At 36.4% G+C, this 17,853-nt stretch overlaps 2 protein-coding genes and 1 non-coding gene across 3 annotated transcripts; 2 read left to right on the top strand and 1 right to left on the bottom strand.

Annotated features, from left to right (window-relative positions):
* The first annotated feature begins 671 nt into the window (after positions 1-671).
* Positions 672-15,012, top strand: LOC143861932 (Serinc-domain containing serine and sphingolipid biosynthesis protein). Its single transcript, XM_077372901.1, has 13 exons — positions 672-801; positions 1,700-1,938; positions 3,108-3,184; positions 3,411-3,570; positions 4,090-4,114; positions 5,225-5,314; positions 5,840-6,011; positions 8,118-8,191; positions 11,179-11,254; positions 13,141-13,212; positions 13,413-13,546; positions 13,691-13,764; positions 14,783-15,012. Exons 2-13 carry the CDS (start codon positions 1,701-1,703, stop codon positions 14,866-14,868), a joined length of 1,278 nt encoding a protein of 425 aa, XP_077229016.1. The 5' UTR covers positions 672-801; position 1,700; the 3' UTR covers positions 14,869-15,012.
* Positions 15,013-15,554: 542 nt separating this feature from the next.
* TRNAY-GUA (transfer RNA tyrosine (anticodon GUA)) lies at positions 15,555-15,645 on the bottom strand. Its single transcript is given in 2 exon segments — positions 15,555-15,590; positions 15,609-15,645. It is a non-coding gene; the product is annotated as a tRNA-Tyr (tRNA).
* A 544-nt stretch (positions 15,646-16,189) lies between these two features.
* LOC143862546 (dirigent protein 18-like) lies at positions 16,190-17,246 on the top strand. The gene has a single exon (XM_077373618.1). It carries the CDS (start codon positions 16,356-16,358, stop codon positions 17,121-17,123), a length of 768 nt encoding a protein of 255 aa, XP_077229733.1. The 5' UTR covers positions 16,190-16,355; the 3' UTR covers positions 17,124-17,246.
* Positions 17,247-17,853: the final 607 nt, after the last annotated feature.

The raw sequence follows: 17,853 nt of genomic DNA, 5'->3' as shown, positions 1-17,853 counted from the left end.
TCCCAATTTTTGGGTTGTGAACCATCTATATGGTGTCTGCCAAATCAATGGCTTTGATCACCATATACATGTGCCACACATATGGTGTGTGCGAGGAAGAGTTGTAAATTGGCCATTTTAGAGAAGACATAAAGACTCAATATGAAAAAGAAGAGAAATGATTGAATGAAGGGCTCCCTTGCAAAAATCAGCTTCAAGAGCCCTTATTGTTGATTTATGCAGAGTTCGTGCCGAAAAAAGTGGATGGCGCCTAAAAAAGTGGAAACCGATATTATCGACTTTTCAGAAATCAACCAACAAGGGCGCCCTTGAAGCTGATTTTTCAAATGGCGCCCTTCATTCTATCATTCCTCCAAAAAGAAAACAAGGCTATTTGAGTCATTTCATAAAAATTAAATAGAAGAGGGGGAACAAGGCTACTGATATTGGCACCACCATGTTTCAATAATTGCAAAACTCACCTTGTCCTTTCTTCTTTAATTGGCTTCCGAGAGCTTTTTGGGACCTCTAACACCTGCTTAAATAGTAAAAGACAAGATGAGTTAGTGTAATTATTGAAACATGATAGTGCCAACATCAGTGGCCGGGAAAACTTGTTTGGAGTTAGGAGTTCGGACATTCTCTTTATACTGTTACACTACTTATGTAGTAGAGGAGACACTATATAAGAGCAAATTTCATGGGCATTGCATACTGATTTCTTACTTCTCATCCTCAGACAAGAAAACTTGTACTTCACTCGCTTTCTCTTAGAATTCTCAAGATTTGGATACCCATTTCCTAGGCAGTATTACCTGCCCAGTTAAGTTCATTTTTCATTCTCTCTGATATTGGTGTTATTGCTTTCAATTTTAGACTGAGCTGCATTTCTTAGTTTTATTTAGTCTAATAAATTACTCATTGAAGAATTTCTTAATGTGTCTTGTTTTAAATTCAGTTTCTTCTTTTTATTGAGGCCAAGTTGTTTCTTGTCTTTTGGCTGTATTCTGAAGTAAATTTCAGTTCTTCTTCCTATTGTTCGAATTTTCTTTAGTTTGATTGGGGTTGTTCTTCCTCTTATGTTGTGTTTGTTGGAGGTTTTTCTGTTGTTGGCATTTTGGAGTCCAATTGTTATGGTTTTTGGATGAAGTTGCATTTTTTGTTTCTGCTCTTCTTTCATTTGATGCATTCTGCTGTGAATATTTTCCTTTCTATCTTTGAGTCTATTTTCCTACATTTCTATTTCTACAGTGAAGCTTGCTTGGTTTTTGGAGAAAGCAGAATTCTGGTCTTCCCTCTTATTTTTGTGCAGCTGTATTTTATTTTGGGTACATTTTGAAAGCCAGACTCTACTCTCAATGAAGTTATGTCTAGTTTTTTTTTTTTTTTTGAATGATTAAAGTTAGGTCTAGTGTTACGAATCTGTAATTTATGTTCTTTATTGTCTGTTGTCATTTGTGGTGAGAATCTGCTCTTATATGCATTTGTATGTCAATTTCTTCTAGATTAAATACTTTTTTGACATTGCTTAATATTTTTTTTTTTATAAAGAATCTACATTGCTGCCAACTGAAATTTCTTTATTCAGGGAACAATTTCATGTGAGGGAAGATAGAACTGATTAGTAGAGATACTATTCGAGAACTGTTCTGGTGTTCCATTAATTTTGATGGGAAAAATGTGAATGTCATTAATTGCTTTTTTGTGCTTGGGAATGCAGAATGGTTGAGTCTCTTGAGATTGTTGTAGAAAACAAATTTGCAGAAGGTAAAGAAGGGAGTCTGGAGGTGACTCAATGGGAAGAAGCAGAACCCGCCAAACCTACACATGCGAATTACAGTGTGGAAAAGAAGAACTCTCTGCAAGCTCGCTATGCATATGGGTTTATCTTCTTATTAACAAATCTAATGGCTTGGTTCGTCCGTGATTATGGACACAAGGTTCTTGTTGTGCTCCGAGGTAAGTCTTGTTTCTATTTGTTATACATATTTCTCATCTCATCTGAATCAGACAACCCTAGAACTGTTACAAATATTTATCTTCTCCACCATTGCTGTGCTTTTGAGTGATAATTGCTACCCAGTTGCTACATTTATCCTTCTCTAGACAAGGTAGGTGTCTAGGAACAGCTTCTTAGTGTTTTTTCCTTCACCCAATTATACCCCAATCTTTATCCATATCTGCATGGATTCTGTGTATTTGTTGGCTACCCTGTTTTGAATTTCTGGCAAATTTCAGTAAGCCAAGAAACTCTTCAGCATAGACATTGATAGTAGGTTTCTTCTATTTTTGATCTTCCCTTGCCCATGTTATGGCTGCAGTGTAGTACATTTGACTGCATAAACATGCACTATAAGCTCATATATAATTGTTTATCGTAACTCGTAAGTACTTCAAAAACAGTATAAGTGAATACATTTTCCTTTGAGGCTTACAATATAATGCAACACCATCTAAATAAATTATACCGCTTCAATATTTAAATGACTGAAGCCCCATGGTCATGGACAGAAACTACTAGTAATAGGAAATGTCGGAACTCCGAAATCAATATGATGCAGACAGATCTATTTCTTCCATGTTCATTGTATTTCCATTATATCTATTTTCCTCCAATGCCATGATATTGCCCAATGGTTTTTAAATCATTTCCCTTGATTTCTCGTCTGTAGTTTAGGATTCAAGACGCGTTCTTCCAAATTCATTACTTAGAGGAATACATTACTTCATTTATTCCCAAGGTTTCTAAACCTAGCATCAGTTTACTTCAAACTGTTTATCTAATCATTTTGGTTCTTCACACATAGAATTGAGAGCCTTGGCGCAACGGTAAGGTTGCTCCATTGTGACCTGGTGGTCACGGGCTCGAGTCACGGAAACAGCCTCTCTACAAAGCAGGGGCAAGGCTGCGTACATCTAGCCCTTCCCAGACCTCGCAATGGCGGGAACCTCGTGCACTGGGCCGCCCTTTACACATAGAATTCCATCATGCAGTATGTTATGATTGACACACTTGAGATCATGGATTTTCAAGATATGCTTGCAGGAATTCTCTGTGGTACTTCTTATTCAAATAATTATCTCCCATGTTTGTATTGTAATTTTGGCTTATTATAATATTTTTGTAGACCTAAAAGCTTGTGGAACTGAGGGACGTGATTGCTTCCGTACGGAGGGAGTGCTTCGTGTGAGCTTGGGGTGTTTTGTATCTTTTACTTCAAACACAAATTTAACTTTCTTGCCTTCATGAAATTTTTATACGTGCTTTTTCTTCTATGATATTCACAAGTCCTTGCAGTAGGTAGTAAGGTGATTTCCCATAAATAATATTTGTGCTTTTCAGCCAGAAATGAATATGATGGATATAAACTTCATTCAGATTTCTTACTTTTCTCTATTTAAGCTCTTTCATCCTTGACAAAATGTTACAGATATTTTTCTCGTTAATGTTTGTCACCACATTTAGATCCTGCAAGCTGTACGAAGCCTGCAATGCATGGCATTCTAGATGGTGGGCTTTAAAGATTGTGATATTGATAGTATCAATGGGAGTTCCATTCTTCATCTCCTTGGATTTCATTCGATTATATGGTAAGCATACAAAAGTGATTGTCATAGAACTTTGAAGTTTTACCTTGCACATGCTATTTTTTGCTCCAGTCCTTTTTCAGACATGAGATGAATTTCAGTTTCCCCCAGTGAAGTTCATAACATAGATAAACAGGGTGTCAATTTTTTTTCAGTAAAAGGTATCAGCATTTCCATCTTCTTTGTTTACCTTAAAAAATCCGGCCATCCTTTTCATCTGAAATATGTGTAAGTTGAAAAAAGGTGTCCAACTTTTTGAAAGTTTCAAATTATGCTTATCCTTTTCAATGTAGTGGATCCACACTGTAATTTGTCATTTTGTTTTTAGAGTACTCTCTGTATCGTGATCTTTTCTAGTTGTTAACCGCCACCATTCAATGAATAAGAATTGTCGACAAACCATTTTTGAGTCTTGAAATCGGTACTCTATATCAGCTTGGAATTTTCAAATATAAATTATAAGTTCGTGTTCTGCTTGCCATGCCAAAATAAGGCAATAATTTTGTTACCCTCTTTTTGCAGGGGAAGTTGCTCGCATTGGTGCAGGGTAACTCTATAATCCTTCTTTTTTTTCCTGATTTTTATCAATATCTTACATGGATTTGGAACCCATTCTATTGATGTGCAATAGCATGTCTTTTCGTTTATTCGAAGGACTTCCTGGGACCATTGATAATTAGTCTAATGTTTTTTTCTCAAAATGTATTGATACAGAAGAATTTTACAATGACCAATACATATCACATTAAGAGAGAAATGGTATACTAAAAAAAAAAAACAATGCCATTGTTGCTTCCTTTGCCTACGGATCCATTCTCTAATTTTCTTTGTGAATTCATGGTGAGACAGCATTTTTTGATAAAGCCTGATTCTATACATGTACCAAGGTAGGACATTAAACTTGTATCCCTCTCTTTTATGTGAAAGATTTCCTCCTTGTCTTGATTTCCTTCTCTCTATTGCTCCACATACTGTCATACTACGACACTAAACCTTGAACATAGCCTTTATATGTGGTCTGCACAGCTCATGAAACTCTTTAAGTCAACTGGTGTCGTTATTTCAGCCTTCGAAGATCTGATCTGATTGTTGTCTTCAGTACTCGGGTCCCGTCACCAGTGGATAAACATTGTAGAAAAACCATTCTCTCGATCAAGTTACCCCTAAATCTGATTGTTTAAATCACATTATGGTATGGTTTTTTAATTCTACTTTTTCTGTAATTTCCCGATAAATAATGAGAAAATTTTATATATAAGACAAAAATGCTACAAGATAAAAGAATAAATCACTATAACAGGGGCCGTGCTTGTCAAATACTCAACTCTTCTCCTGATGCACCATCCCTAACCAACAGATCTATTACATTATTGGGTTCCATTCCCCTCATAATCAATTTTTGGATGAGCAAATCCTTTTGACAGTGATTTCCACGCCTGGAAAGTGATCTTCTTCCTTATATTTTATCATATAAAAACATAACTTTCCTAGAAGTAAGAAAAGGAAAATTTCATGACATGATGACTTTCTTGCTATATTATCTTTTTTTGTCGATTCATTTATAAATGATTTTTTTTGGGTAAACTGATATTTCTTTTCTTTTCTCAAACTTCTATAGAAGATTATAATGGAACATTTTTCACTTTACATTATATAGGATCTTTCTTGTTCTCCAACTCATCAGTGTGATTCAATTCATCACATGGTGGAATAACTATTGGATGCCAGATACAAAATTGAAGCATAGGTAAAATGCCTTCTCTTAGCATGCTATTTTAATTTTCTTATATCTTATTGATATTGTGGCAGAACTGATTATAATTTGTTATGCTATATTTGTGAACCTTATTCTAAATGGGTTTTGATGAAAGTAGAAAGTTTGCTTTAATAACTGTAATAACTGTTAGACATTCCAAATGAGACATTTATACAAGTATTAGTGGTCAAATAACTGAAATTTACATTGGTAGTGGAAATCTTCCTTAGGAAACCTCAATTTTGTCCCCAATGAAGTGCTGCACATTTGCATAGAAAAAGGAGTCAGTTATGAACAGTATTCATAATAAAAATCTATGGCTACCGCAAGAATTCTTATTTTGATATTTTTTTTGTAACTGCTTTATCTAGACTCAAAGTTGCTATTGATGCGACACTTGGGCATTTTGTTAATGGATAAACATATTTTCTATTTGTTGCATCTTACATTGGCTTATTTTCTTAAAATGGTCTGATAAAAAAGTGGCTGATTTATCAACCTTTTAATCATTTGCAGCTCCTTCCTTGGACTATTGATGTCAACCATTTTCTATATTGCTTCTATATGTGGAATTGTAGTGATGTATTTATCGTATGCTCCTGGTCACTCATGCACTCTCAACATTTTTTTTATCACATGGACTGCAATCTTACTTAAAGTAATGATGCTTGTATCGCTGCACTCAAAGGTATGTTTTTTTAACAAACCTCCAATTGATTTTTTTTTCTTTAGGCTCTGTTTCTTTCGACGTAAAAGTTGTTTTTAGGCCCGTTTTACATCGAAAGAAACGAAGCCTTAAGGAATTATAACAGTTTCTATAGATCTATGTTTTTATATTTTTCTTTACAATTCAAGATCCTACTTTTTGTTTGTTTTGTTGATAGTCAATTTACCCCACATATTTTTTTGAGCATTTCGATCTTGTGCAAATGATAAGTTGGACATCCACATTTATTCCCAAGCAGCTTTATAATTGAAAATAATCATGCTCGTGTAGAACTTAGAAGATCCTTATGATACTTGAAAATAGACATACTTGTAGGGCCACACTTTGTATAACAAAAAGTTGTCTTTGATGATATGATTAAGACTTAAGAGAGAAGGGCAAGTGGAAGGAGTAGAATAGAAGAGAAGAAAGGAGAGAGCTTTGGGAAAATGAGAGTTAGGGGGAGATTCCCGATTCTTCTAGTTTTATTCAGATTTAAGTCATACTTGTCATTAGGACAAGTATGGCAGTATTACACAATAAACATAACTCAGTATTCCAATCTCAACCAGGGTATATATCATCATGACTAGCTTGCCTAAAGATTTTTCCTAACTTTGTTTTCATCAACCTTTTGATCTTAAGTCTTCACATCAAACAAACTTATTGAGAATCTACCTCTAATAAAATGACGATCCACTTCGATATGATTTATTTCATCATGTGGAATTAGATTGTGGGCGATGCTTATGGAAGCTTTATTATCACAATAATGCTTCATAGGACTGTTTACCTTTATCTTCAATTCACATAACAAAGTTCTTAATTTGATATTTTCTGCATTTCAAAAGCCATAGCCCTAGATTATATCTATGCACTAGACATGGCCACAATTGACTGCTTCTTGCTTCTCCAAGTTGTTACGGGTCCAACCCATGACATAGGCCCAACACCCACCCACACACACACTTGAGGAAGGAGGATATGAGAATCCTAACAAGAATAGGAGAAGGAAGAGAGTGAAACGTGTGGTGTGTGGTGGGAAGAAGTAAAACCTAATACAAAAAGGAGAGAAAGAAAGATATATCCAACCCAAGAGCATCGGTATACACCTCAACTCATATATCTATGATAGTCTGTGATCTATGATCATCTTTATATGTTTATATTTATAATAAAATCTCTTTAGTTGCTTTTATGGTAGGGCAGAACTTACAGAACCATTAATCTCACCACCCCACCACCCCCGCCCCCCTCTATTTTGTTTCTTGTCTAATGGTAGTAGCTTATCTTATTAAATGGGTCTTTATTCACGCTTAATTAGAAACCAATTTCTTGTTTCTTGTCTGCTTAACAATGCTTAAATTTGGATTTATCTGACCATGATTCAGCAGTCAACAGTCAAAGAGCTTCTTAGGTGATTAATCAATTTCCATTTCCTTTGTCATTAATGTTTGACCAAAGCATTTCCTCGGAAAATGAACTAGTCTTTTTATACGAATTCCATATTTTGTTGACACTTTGCATGGGTGTTTGTTTTCGTAAATGCTTACAGACATCACATGTTTGTGTCAGTGATCCAAAATGGTCACAATTCTACTTGTTATTGCTACCTTGAGAGACAAAAGAAGTCTCTATTATTTTTTTGTGGAATCCATTGGTAAATTGTCAAGGAGATTTATGCAAAGCCTAGATTTTTATTTTTATTGTGAATAGTGGATTTTGTTTCGCCATATTGTTATGTTTAGAAGCTCCACTCCTTTCATTCAATACACAATCCAATTACTCCAAAAGCTTAAGCTAAAGGCTCAACCCTGATGCATGTGAGAGTGGATTTGTCTCACCATATTGTTATGTTTAGAAGCTCCACTCCTTCCATTCAATACATAACGTGCTGTCAATTTTATAACTTCTTACAAGTTCATTTGTATATGTTGAAATTTCTTGTAATGGTGCAAAATAAAATTTCCGATCTGTTACGTGATAAAGTATGCATTTAAGTGTGAACTGTATGTTTCCCCAAGTTATATTTAGGCATATATTTGGTACTCTGCATCTGATACATGGTTATTTGGATGCATAGAACAGGTTAATAGAGGCCTTTTATCTTCAGGAATTATGAGTTCATATGTTGTTTTCCTTTGTTGGTCTGCCATCAGAAGGTTCAAATTTCTCACTTTGCAGACTGGCTTACTCCCCTGAATTTTTTATTTTATTTTTATGTATAGAGACACTTTATTTTATATCCTTGTTTGATGTTTTATTCTACACACCGAGTCTAATTTTGACTTCTAGTGCTTAGAACTTCATGCTGTAGCTTTAACACGTTCAGTAATCTTAACTATAATAGATTCAATGCACAAAGGAGAGATTGTGGCAAAAGCATGAGTTAAATAATTACACTAATGTTTATTTTCTATAAATAGTAGATCAAGGATCAGATGCATGCATGAATTTTTATTTTTTTTGTAGATAATCCGGGATTGAACCTCAGACCTCACGGTTTTAAGAACATTGTCTTTTACCAATTGAACTAGAGGCTCAACCCTGATGCAAGTGAGAGTTGATCATGCTGACACAAGTAAACAAGGATGGGGCTATGTAGCAAGTGTAGTTTAATGGGAAGTTCATTCCTTTATCAGATTTCTATTTAAAATTCGTCAAGTAGAATTATGGATGGATGACCATGTTCCTGTCAAACAATGAATTACTCCAAAAGCTTAAGCTGTTGGAGATGGAGTTATTTAATCTTTTATACTTTAACACTCACCCTCACGCGTGGCCCCTCTTTTTAGTGTTGTCCGACACGTGGCACATATGGCCCCTCTTTTTGGGTTGGCCATTACATGTGGATTTTTAATAGCAAGGAGTTTTGTGTAGGGACCCGGGTAGAACTCACCCCTAAAAGCTAACCGTTAAGGGGAGGGTGCCCGAATCCTTATAAGCCCATCCACATCCATTTCACTATTCCGATGTGGGATTATTGCTTTCATGTGGAACCCCTCAACATTTTGAACCCAGGACCTTTGCTCTGATACCATGTCAAACAACCAATTACTCCAAAAGCTTAAGCTGTTGGAGATGTTATTTAATCTTTATACTTTAACAGTTCCAAAACACCTATGATTGCTTTTTATATATATTTTCTCTTCTAGTCATTTTGTATTGGAGTGTAGTATGTGGAATTTACTTTGTGAGATCCAAATGCAATTCTTTCCTCATGACGAAGCACATGTTCTATAGTAAGTGACTGGTCTACAGTTTGAATCCCAAACGAGATGTATATCAAATAGCCTATAGTTAGATGGGTTGAAGATCCTTAGGCGCTTCTAAGCCTTCTTGGCAGACTATGACCAATTCCAGATCGTAAGGGAAAATCCGCTCTATGTGAAAAAGGTGCTTTACATAAGGTCTAGTTCCTTGGGCACTGGATTGGTGACGGCATGAATTGAATCATGAGGCGGGATCATAAAGAGCATACTGCGAGTAGGAAGTGGAATTAATACAATGGATTCAGAAGCATCAAACCTCTCTTGTTCGGAAGAATCGAAACACATCGAAATGGTACCAGCCGTACTTAATAATGGAAGGATCGGCCACTCTCCCCTGCCGGGGCCGAGGCCCCCCCTCAAATGGGTTCCTGAATAAGAAGGAGGGCGGTGTTCGTTCTTATTGATTTGATTGAAGGGAACTCATACTATTAGCTTTGCTAGCTTTCCGGGAGCACATGTTCTATTAAAATATCATTATCTCAAATTTCAAATTATATATATATATATATATATATATATATATATATATATATATATATATATATATATATATATATATATATATATAGAGGAATAAGAGTGTGCGGTCGACTGCACCTAAGCTTAGGTGCGTTCGAGGACCTAAAGACATGGGTCCCACACTTTTTGTAGTGATCAAAACCATTCATTTGCAAGGCCCCATCATAGATAGAGTGTGTACAAAAAATCAGCTCCATTGGATCATCCTAACCCCTCCAAAAGTGGAGGGCAAAAATGGGCAGATTTGTGGCAAACGATGTCTGTCCATTTTGCCCTCCACTTTTGGATGGGTTAGGATAATCCTATGGAGCTGATTTTTTGTACACACCCTATCTATGATGGGGTCTTGCAAATGAATGCTTTGGGCCATCCTAACAATGTGGGCCCACATGAGTTTTTGGCCCTCGACCGCACCTAAGCTTGGTGCGGTCGAGCGCACACTCTTATTCCTCATATATATATATATATATATATATATCACCGGTTTATTAAAAGAAATATTGTTGTGATGCAGTTAGAAAATAGGTCCCACAAATTTATGTAGAAACTTTTGGGAGGCATAATTTCTGAACTTAGTATCCATTTTAAGCAATATGTAGCTTGTTTCAAAGAACGAAATGTATAACACTATTTTCCATGGATTTTCCAAGATTCAATTGTTTTGAGCCTCAAAATTTGGGTCAATGGTATTAAAGTTGTAATTAATTTTAAAGTGTGACATCAGCAAAGACGCTCACAATGGTCTGATTGGTTCAAAATTTGGTATTCTTGTCATCTTTAGTTTTCAGAAATAATGGTTACCCTTTTTTTTTGAATGGTAGAAATAATGGTTACCTATTCATAACTTCTAGAAGTTTCTAGATTGGGTTCTTGGTAACTGGTAAGTACTGGTATAGGAAAGCAGTTTCCTTCTTTATCAAGTTGGTGTAAACTGTTTTAGGATAGTAACTTGTCTACTACATAAGTAACCAAACTAGAATAAGGCTTGGGAAGCCTAGTTTCTTGCAGATTAATATAAATTTTCTATGGACAGCATTATAGGACTTGTTTAAATTTCCAGAAAGTGTTTTTGTGTGGATTTGATCTCCAGGGGCTGTATGAACAGCCTTGTGGAGTTGTTTTCCAGGTGTTTTTCCTGATATTTACTGTTTTTTTTTCTCTTGGATGCTGTATTATTTTGTCAAATATGCTATTATTTACTTGATATCCTTATCAACACACATGATTCATGCATCTCCGAATATTTGGTCTGATATTAGCAATTACTTGTAAGACATGAATAATGTTTTATGACAGAGAAATATGCCCAGAATTTAAATGTCTAAAAGCCCATCATGACTGTAAAAATGGCTCTGCAGTGAACCTGCCATTGAGAAATGCAGCCCACAAAAGACAATATCTGGGACTGGGAATGGTGATTGGACTACCATATTTGTAAGCTAGATGTCAATGTTCATCCCTTTTATATATATTCCTTTTCTGGCTGTATCACTTCTATGAGTTGGTGGGTAGTTATGCAATTTAGAGTATGATTTTTTATATTCATTCACTAAAGTAGATATGCTCTTCATAAACTAATAGTTGAATAGCTGAAGATCCTGTGGTACATGTAATTTCGATTCATATGCACAGTACATTTCCATATCTGTCAATTTTGTTTTATTAAAGTTACACTAAATGGCTACTGTAACAAGCATCTAATGCATTTTTGTTTCTTCAGTTGGTAAAATGTTTTCGTAGCTGCATCATTAGCCAGAACTATTTATCTTTTTATCATTACTATCACTATGAGAAGAGTATGAGTTTTTATATTTTACTTTATATTGCTCTTGGAAGTCTGCTTTGGCTCGCTTTCCACAACTTGTAATTGTTTTACTTGATCTAGGTTGCCATCATCAAACTATGCACCTCAATGTTTTCTTTTATATGGAGGATGATAGTGGTTTTCTCAAGCAATTGAATATCCTGAGTCTTAACCAACCATCATTCATAACTGGGTTACCTAAGCCCTTGTCGAATCATGATTTCAAGTTTGAGTTAATCTGCAACATCTTCTGAATAGCAAGAGTGTTTCCATACAAATGATTGTTTGCTACCCCAGATCAAATTTTGCACTCTAAACCATCCGAAGACCTGATTTTATATACTAAACAATTGTATGCAATTTGAAAGTAATAATCTGCATGATCTTATCTGTATGTTGGACAGAATTGGTGCTAAGCATGTGAGAATGCAGCTCAAATACTATGGTGGACGTCTAGCCAAATTGTCCTCATGTTCTTGAGATTCTTTCCAGTGTAGGACCTCCATAAAACTTTGGTTCTTCGATTCTTATGCTCCCAAAATTAGGAAAGGAGACTCCTAAGAAAACCAAACTAGAACCATTTGATTTTCCTTCTTCTACAAATCCTTTCCTGAAGCTCAAACCTTTCTTAAAGGTGTCCACATTTGGAAAGTGTCCTCATAACATAATTTTCAGTGTAATAGTTTTGCAAACATAAACATTAATAACTCAAATGTGAAAATATCAATAAATGAGTAATGACCAAAATTCTCCAAGTCATATAAAATTATTTTCTGATCTATGAATGTGACGAAATTGATATAAATTCCCTTTTACCAAAGTAGAAAAAGCACTTCAAATTTTTTTTTTCAGTGACCATATGATTGCTCTAGCAATCTTGAAATTATTCTAAAAGAGATAATGATCAATTTCGAGTAAGATCCTCCATTACTTGATATTTGTAAAAATTGCTCTATATTGGGTTAGAAATGACAGCAGTTATCTACTCTTTTCTCCCACACATTTTCATCCACTGCACAAGAATTTATAAATCGTGTACTTTTAGTCTTTGACATGGGCACACCATACCCTAAACACAAATAACTTTCTGGCAGCCTTCTAATAAATAACAAGCTACCCTTGGATGCAGCTTTTCCAATACAAAATGATCAACGCCATTTTTTAACGCCAAAGATAAAATGTCTTTCTATAATTAACCATGGCGATACATTATTTTCTGTATATTTCCTCCTTGTTTAATTATTTGAGGTTCTCAAAGTTTCTAAACACAGAAAAGAGTTTTCCTTCAGATAAAACCTGTTCAGAATTGTAACTTCTATTCCGTCACAAGACTCAAGTTTTGAGTCAATCTTTCAAAGTCACACTGTCGTAGTACATCAGAATATACACTTGAATAATGCAATACAACACCATGCAATTTGTGTGAGATTTTTTGTTTGACTAAATTACTATTGTTTTCTTAAAGTTTCTGTTCCAGTCGGACAACAAATTTTACTTTCCATAATGTTGCTTCCAGGGTTTCCTTATTGCTATTTGTTCAATTGTCATGGCTACATTTTCTACTGGAATCGATTCGCAATCCTTTCAGGTGAAGTGGGCTTCTACCATGATCTTACCAAGCTTCAGTTATGTGGCCATCTATTACAGTTGTTAAGAACTTTCTCTTGGATTATCATCGTTTATATCTTTAAATGAATTTCAGAACGAAAAACATATCAGTTGCCAGAGCATGTTATTGCTGTGCACTGAAGACAACTGGCTAACGAATTTTCCTGATACACTGTCCAGTTTTGCAAGAATAAAGTTCAGTCAGAAGATGATATCCCTTATAACTATGGGTTCTTCCATTTCACATTTTCAATGGGGGCCATGTACTTTGCAATGTTATTCATCAGCTGGGACCTACACAACTCAACCAGGAAGTAAGATAGCAGATCTCCTAAATTTATACCATTCTTTTTGGGAAATGATCCCCCCAATCCTTTGTTTTGGCAATAGCACTCCCCTCTTGATCTTGCACTCTTCTGATTGGATGTTGATAGCCTAAATTCATGTGACACAACCAGGTGGAGCATTGATGTTGGCTGGGCTAGTACATGGGTGAAAATTGTCAACGAGTGGTTTGCGGCTGCCATATACTGTAAGTGGTCATACATATTTTCTTCTTTTTTCGCTCTTTATTTAATGGTGCCGATTTCTTCTTAGTGTTCCATTAATACTAATTAGCTGCTACACTGATTCTGTACTTGGATAAATATTTGGGAATATTCTATTTACTGTCGGAAATTGGAATTCACAAGATTTCATGCAAGTAATATGCTACGCTGTCGAAAATAATTGACTGGGAGGAATCGTTAAACTTTTTATTGTTCACACAATTGAAGAGGAAACTGCTGTGAGGATGACTGCTTGGGAGGAACTTTAGAGGTTCTCTCACTAATATATCTCCCACAGTCATTGTAGAACAAACATCTTGTTCATATAGTTTTCCTCCAGTCATTGTCAACCATCTTTTGCTTTGATTGCTTCATAAGATCTAGCAATTGTAGAACAAACATCTTGTCACTTTTATTAAGAGACTGGAACCTAACCCATTTAGTATTTTAGATAACCTTTTGTATTTTACTGACTCTTCATCTTGGACCTGTTACTTGTGTGGTTGAAAACATTACTGTTCGATCAAAGCCACATAATGCTATCAGCACTACTTGATCTTGTGACCATAGATATATCAATACCCTATTCGTGTACTTAAAGCATGATACTCATTTATCGTTGTTGGGAAATTTGAACACGAGACTCAATTCAGCATATACCTCATTGATCTCATCACAAAATAAATTCAAGAAAAATATAAAAAATGAATTGGGTCAGTAGACGATGATGCCAATGATCGGTCTAAATTGAGATTTGTTTAATTTCTTTGGTTCCTGATTTGAGCTTTAGCACTTTGCTGTATTTTTTAGTTCTCCATTTTCTTGAACAAATTCTGTCTGCCCAGCCCAGAAAAAAAAAAAAAAAATTTCAAAAAGTCAGTGAAATTGCTCACCACCATTTGGATTATGTTGAATCCAAGTCTAGTTCTCTGTCTTATTAAACAATGTTATGTAGTTCATATTGAGTTGGACTGACTCTCTGTCTTATTTGTATCTATGCAGTATGGACATTGATCTCTCCAGTTGTGAGGAGGGCCAAAATCATGGATCATGAAGAATCTGTACAGCATATGGATAACTTGGCTTGAAAAGTTAGTTCAGATGGTCATTCACACTAATTGCCATTTGAACTCATGCCAAATCTATTTCCTATCCCTTTATTTGTCCCAATAAGAACATTTATCACCACCCTGTATCAGCTTCAATCATTTATCCCAAAATTTTCAAAAAACATTGCGAAGGGCTAGGATTGTCTGATTAGATTTCTCGAAAACACGTAGCGGTAGCTGCCATGATCAAATTCTTTCATTTAGTAGGTAAGCTGGGATCGAACGTTCGACCTTAAAGTTTGAGATATGAAGCCTCAACCATTGAGCTACAATCCCAACTCTCTGAATACAGAGATCTTTCATTAGTTATCCCTCTTTTTTTTATATCATACCTATTAGAGTCTCACACACTATGGAAGATATATCAAGCCTACTTACCCCATAATTACCCTATCATAATGTGATTAAGCATACACTAATTCATCTATATCTAAATTAAGTTAGGTGGTAATTTCACATTAGCATTCTCTTCAATCCAGTTAATTCATGGGCCTATAATAATGGAAGTCCAATATGCCTTACAAATGGCACCACTAATCAAATTAGCAATATTTTCTAGGCAATTTTGTCCTTCATTTAATTCATCCGATGTGGACGGTCCTGATCATATCCGAGGATCCAAGAATGCCAAAAAAAAAACAAGAAAAAGAAAAAAGAAACAAAAATCCGACCTGCCGGATTCGAACCAGCGACCTAAGGATATACTGACGGGAAGCCCACTACAGTCCTCCGCTCTACCAACTGAGCTAAGGTCGGTTATGTGCTAACATGGTCGACTTAACTCTATTTATTACAATATTAATCTACATGTTTAATGACCCAAACCAATCATTTATTGGGACCCAATTCAGAAAGAGCATGCCGCAACAATCATCTCCATAGGATGATCCTAACCCTCGGATTAGTAAAGGGACAAAACATTTCCATGTGGGCCCCACGAAGCCTCACAAATGGAGATAATGATGATCCTGGCCCCATTCCAAACAGAGATCCCATCCACAAGATCAAGGCTGCCAAACAATCAATTTCAGCAATTAGACCAACGGATCAGATCAGGTTCATGTGACACAGGTGGGGCCCAAAAAGTGATTATTAGCTACCTCAGCATTTTCTATTCAGAACAGGATCCATGGTTTGGTTGTACCAACTCTATACATTTCCATTGCTAAATTTCTCTTTGTAAGGGAAATGATATATCCATCACCTTTTCTTCCCCGGGCCACCCCCTTGTAGTGTAAAAAGAGCGGTATTAAATACACTAAGCCACTAAGGTCTAAGGGGGTGGTCAGGTGAATAAAAGTGCCCCTTTGTAATCAGTTAATCCCCATGCTAAAAACACCAACTCTCCTTCCTCCAACAGCTTCACTTCTAGCTCTTTCAACAGCTCCATCTCAATCCTCCTCTATTTATGCCCAAACACTCCTCATCTCACAGACACCTACACATATACTGGCAAGCAAATCAAGATGTTCACTCAAACACTGTCAACTCTTTCTCTTCTTGTGCTCATCACAACCGTCCACGTGGCAACAATTACCTCCGCTGATATTGGCACCACCGCTAGCTCCGGTGACCACGCGGACCCCACTCTAGAACTGTACATGCACGACATTCTAGGTGGTAGTAGTCCCACAGCTAGACCTATAACTGGTTTGCTAGGGAACATCTACAATGGTCAAGTCCCCTTTGCTCGGCCAATCGGATTTATGCCTCCCAAAGGTGGGGTCCCAATCCCAAACGCCGATGGTGCAATCCCAACCGTCAATGGTAACAACGGTATCCCCTTGGGCACGGGCTTATCCGGCACAACATTCACACAAAACCCTAATGGTCCCACCCCTACTAATCCACAAACTCAATTGGGCCCCGATGGACTCGGATTGGGATTTGGCACAATTACGGTCATAGATGATGTGTTGACTATGGGACCCGACATGGGGTCTCAATCAATTGGGAAAGCCCAAGGTGTCTATGTGGCGAGCTCTGCTGATGGGACCACACAGATGATGGCATTTACGGCCATGATCGAGGGTGGAGAATATGGGGATAGCCTTAACTTCTTTGGAGCGTATAAAATAGGGAGTGCCATGTCACGTTTATCGGTGACAGGTGGGACCGGGAAGTATAAGAATGCATGTGGGTTTGCCGAGATCCGGTCACTCTTCCCGTCCGGTCAGCACGTCACCGATGGGGCCGAGACATTGTTGAGGATCACCGTTCATCTGACCTACTAGACCCCTAAGGGGGATGATCACCAGCTTAAAAGTTTGAACTTCATGGGTTTGTGTGGGGGAGTTTGTATTATCTTTTGTGAAACGTGCGTGCATAGTTGATTATCAAAGTTGTAATGGTGTTCCAAGTCCTACTTTAAAAGTATTTTATGAAGAATTGGAGATGATTTGATATTCACATAAGCCTCCATCTACTCGTGGCTTATCTTCACGTTTGTCTCCCAAACTTGTAAAAAGGAAATTATCCAAAAAAGTCCATAGAAACTAGAAACTTTCTTCATTGATTAGGATTTAGTTAACATAAATTGGAAATTAACAAGATACCCATGTGGCATGTGCAGTAGTTTGATTTGATTTAAACCCAACGCATAATGAAAAAGTCATTGGAAAGTTAGGGAGCCTAACTTGTTCTTGCTGACTAATCTAAGTGATATATTTTTTTAGGATTTGCTATGGAATTTCACTGAAAGGCATTTCACAGCTGATTTTGCATGAGAGAACAGCCACATAGGCTCACTTTTCACCTTTTGTCTTATTCATTTAATTCATATGAGGTGGCTGTTCGCTCATGCTAATGTCAGCTGTGAAATGCCTTTCCTCAAAATTCCCTAAGGGCCCGTTTGGATGATGAGAAGATTTTGATTTGGATTTCTCACATTCGCAGCCTTTTTGCATTGTAATTTGGATCGGATCAAATTCGTGGATTTCTAATTCAGCAGCTGACAATGAAAAA

This window comes from Tasmannia lanceolata, unplaced genomic scaffold, assembly GCF_043159265.1.
Source record: "Tasmannia lanceolata isolate RefF3 unplaced genomic scaffold, GAP_Taslan_0.1 ptg000037l, whole genome shotgun sequence".
In the NCBI taxonomy this organism is placed as follows: domain Eukaryota; kingdom Viridiplantae; phylum Streptophyta; class Magnoliopsida; order Canellales; family Winteraceae; genus Tasmannia; species Tasmannia lanceolata.
The sequence above is the reverse complement of the archived record's forward strand: the minus strand, read 5'-3'. Positions and strand labels throughout refer to the sequence as shown.

Coding starts and splice junctions, on each gene's coding strand:
- LOC143862546 (XM_077373618.1), top strand. CDS start 16,356: ATGTTCACTCAAACACTGTCAACTCTTTCTCTTCTTGTGCTCATCACA.
- LOC143861932 (XM_077372901.1), top strand. CDS start 1,701: ATGGTTGAGTCTCTTGAGATTGTTGTAGAAAACAAATTTGCAGAAGGT. Junction 3,571..4,089: donor GGATTTCATTCGATTATATG/GTAAGCATACAA, acceptor CTCTTTTTGCAG/GGGAAGTTGCTCGCATTGGT. Junction 5,315..5,839: donor GATACAAAATTGAAGCATAG/GTAAAATGCCTT, acceptor AATCATTTGCAG/CTCCTTCCTTGGACTATTGA.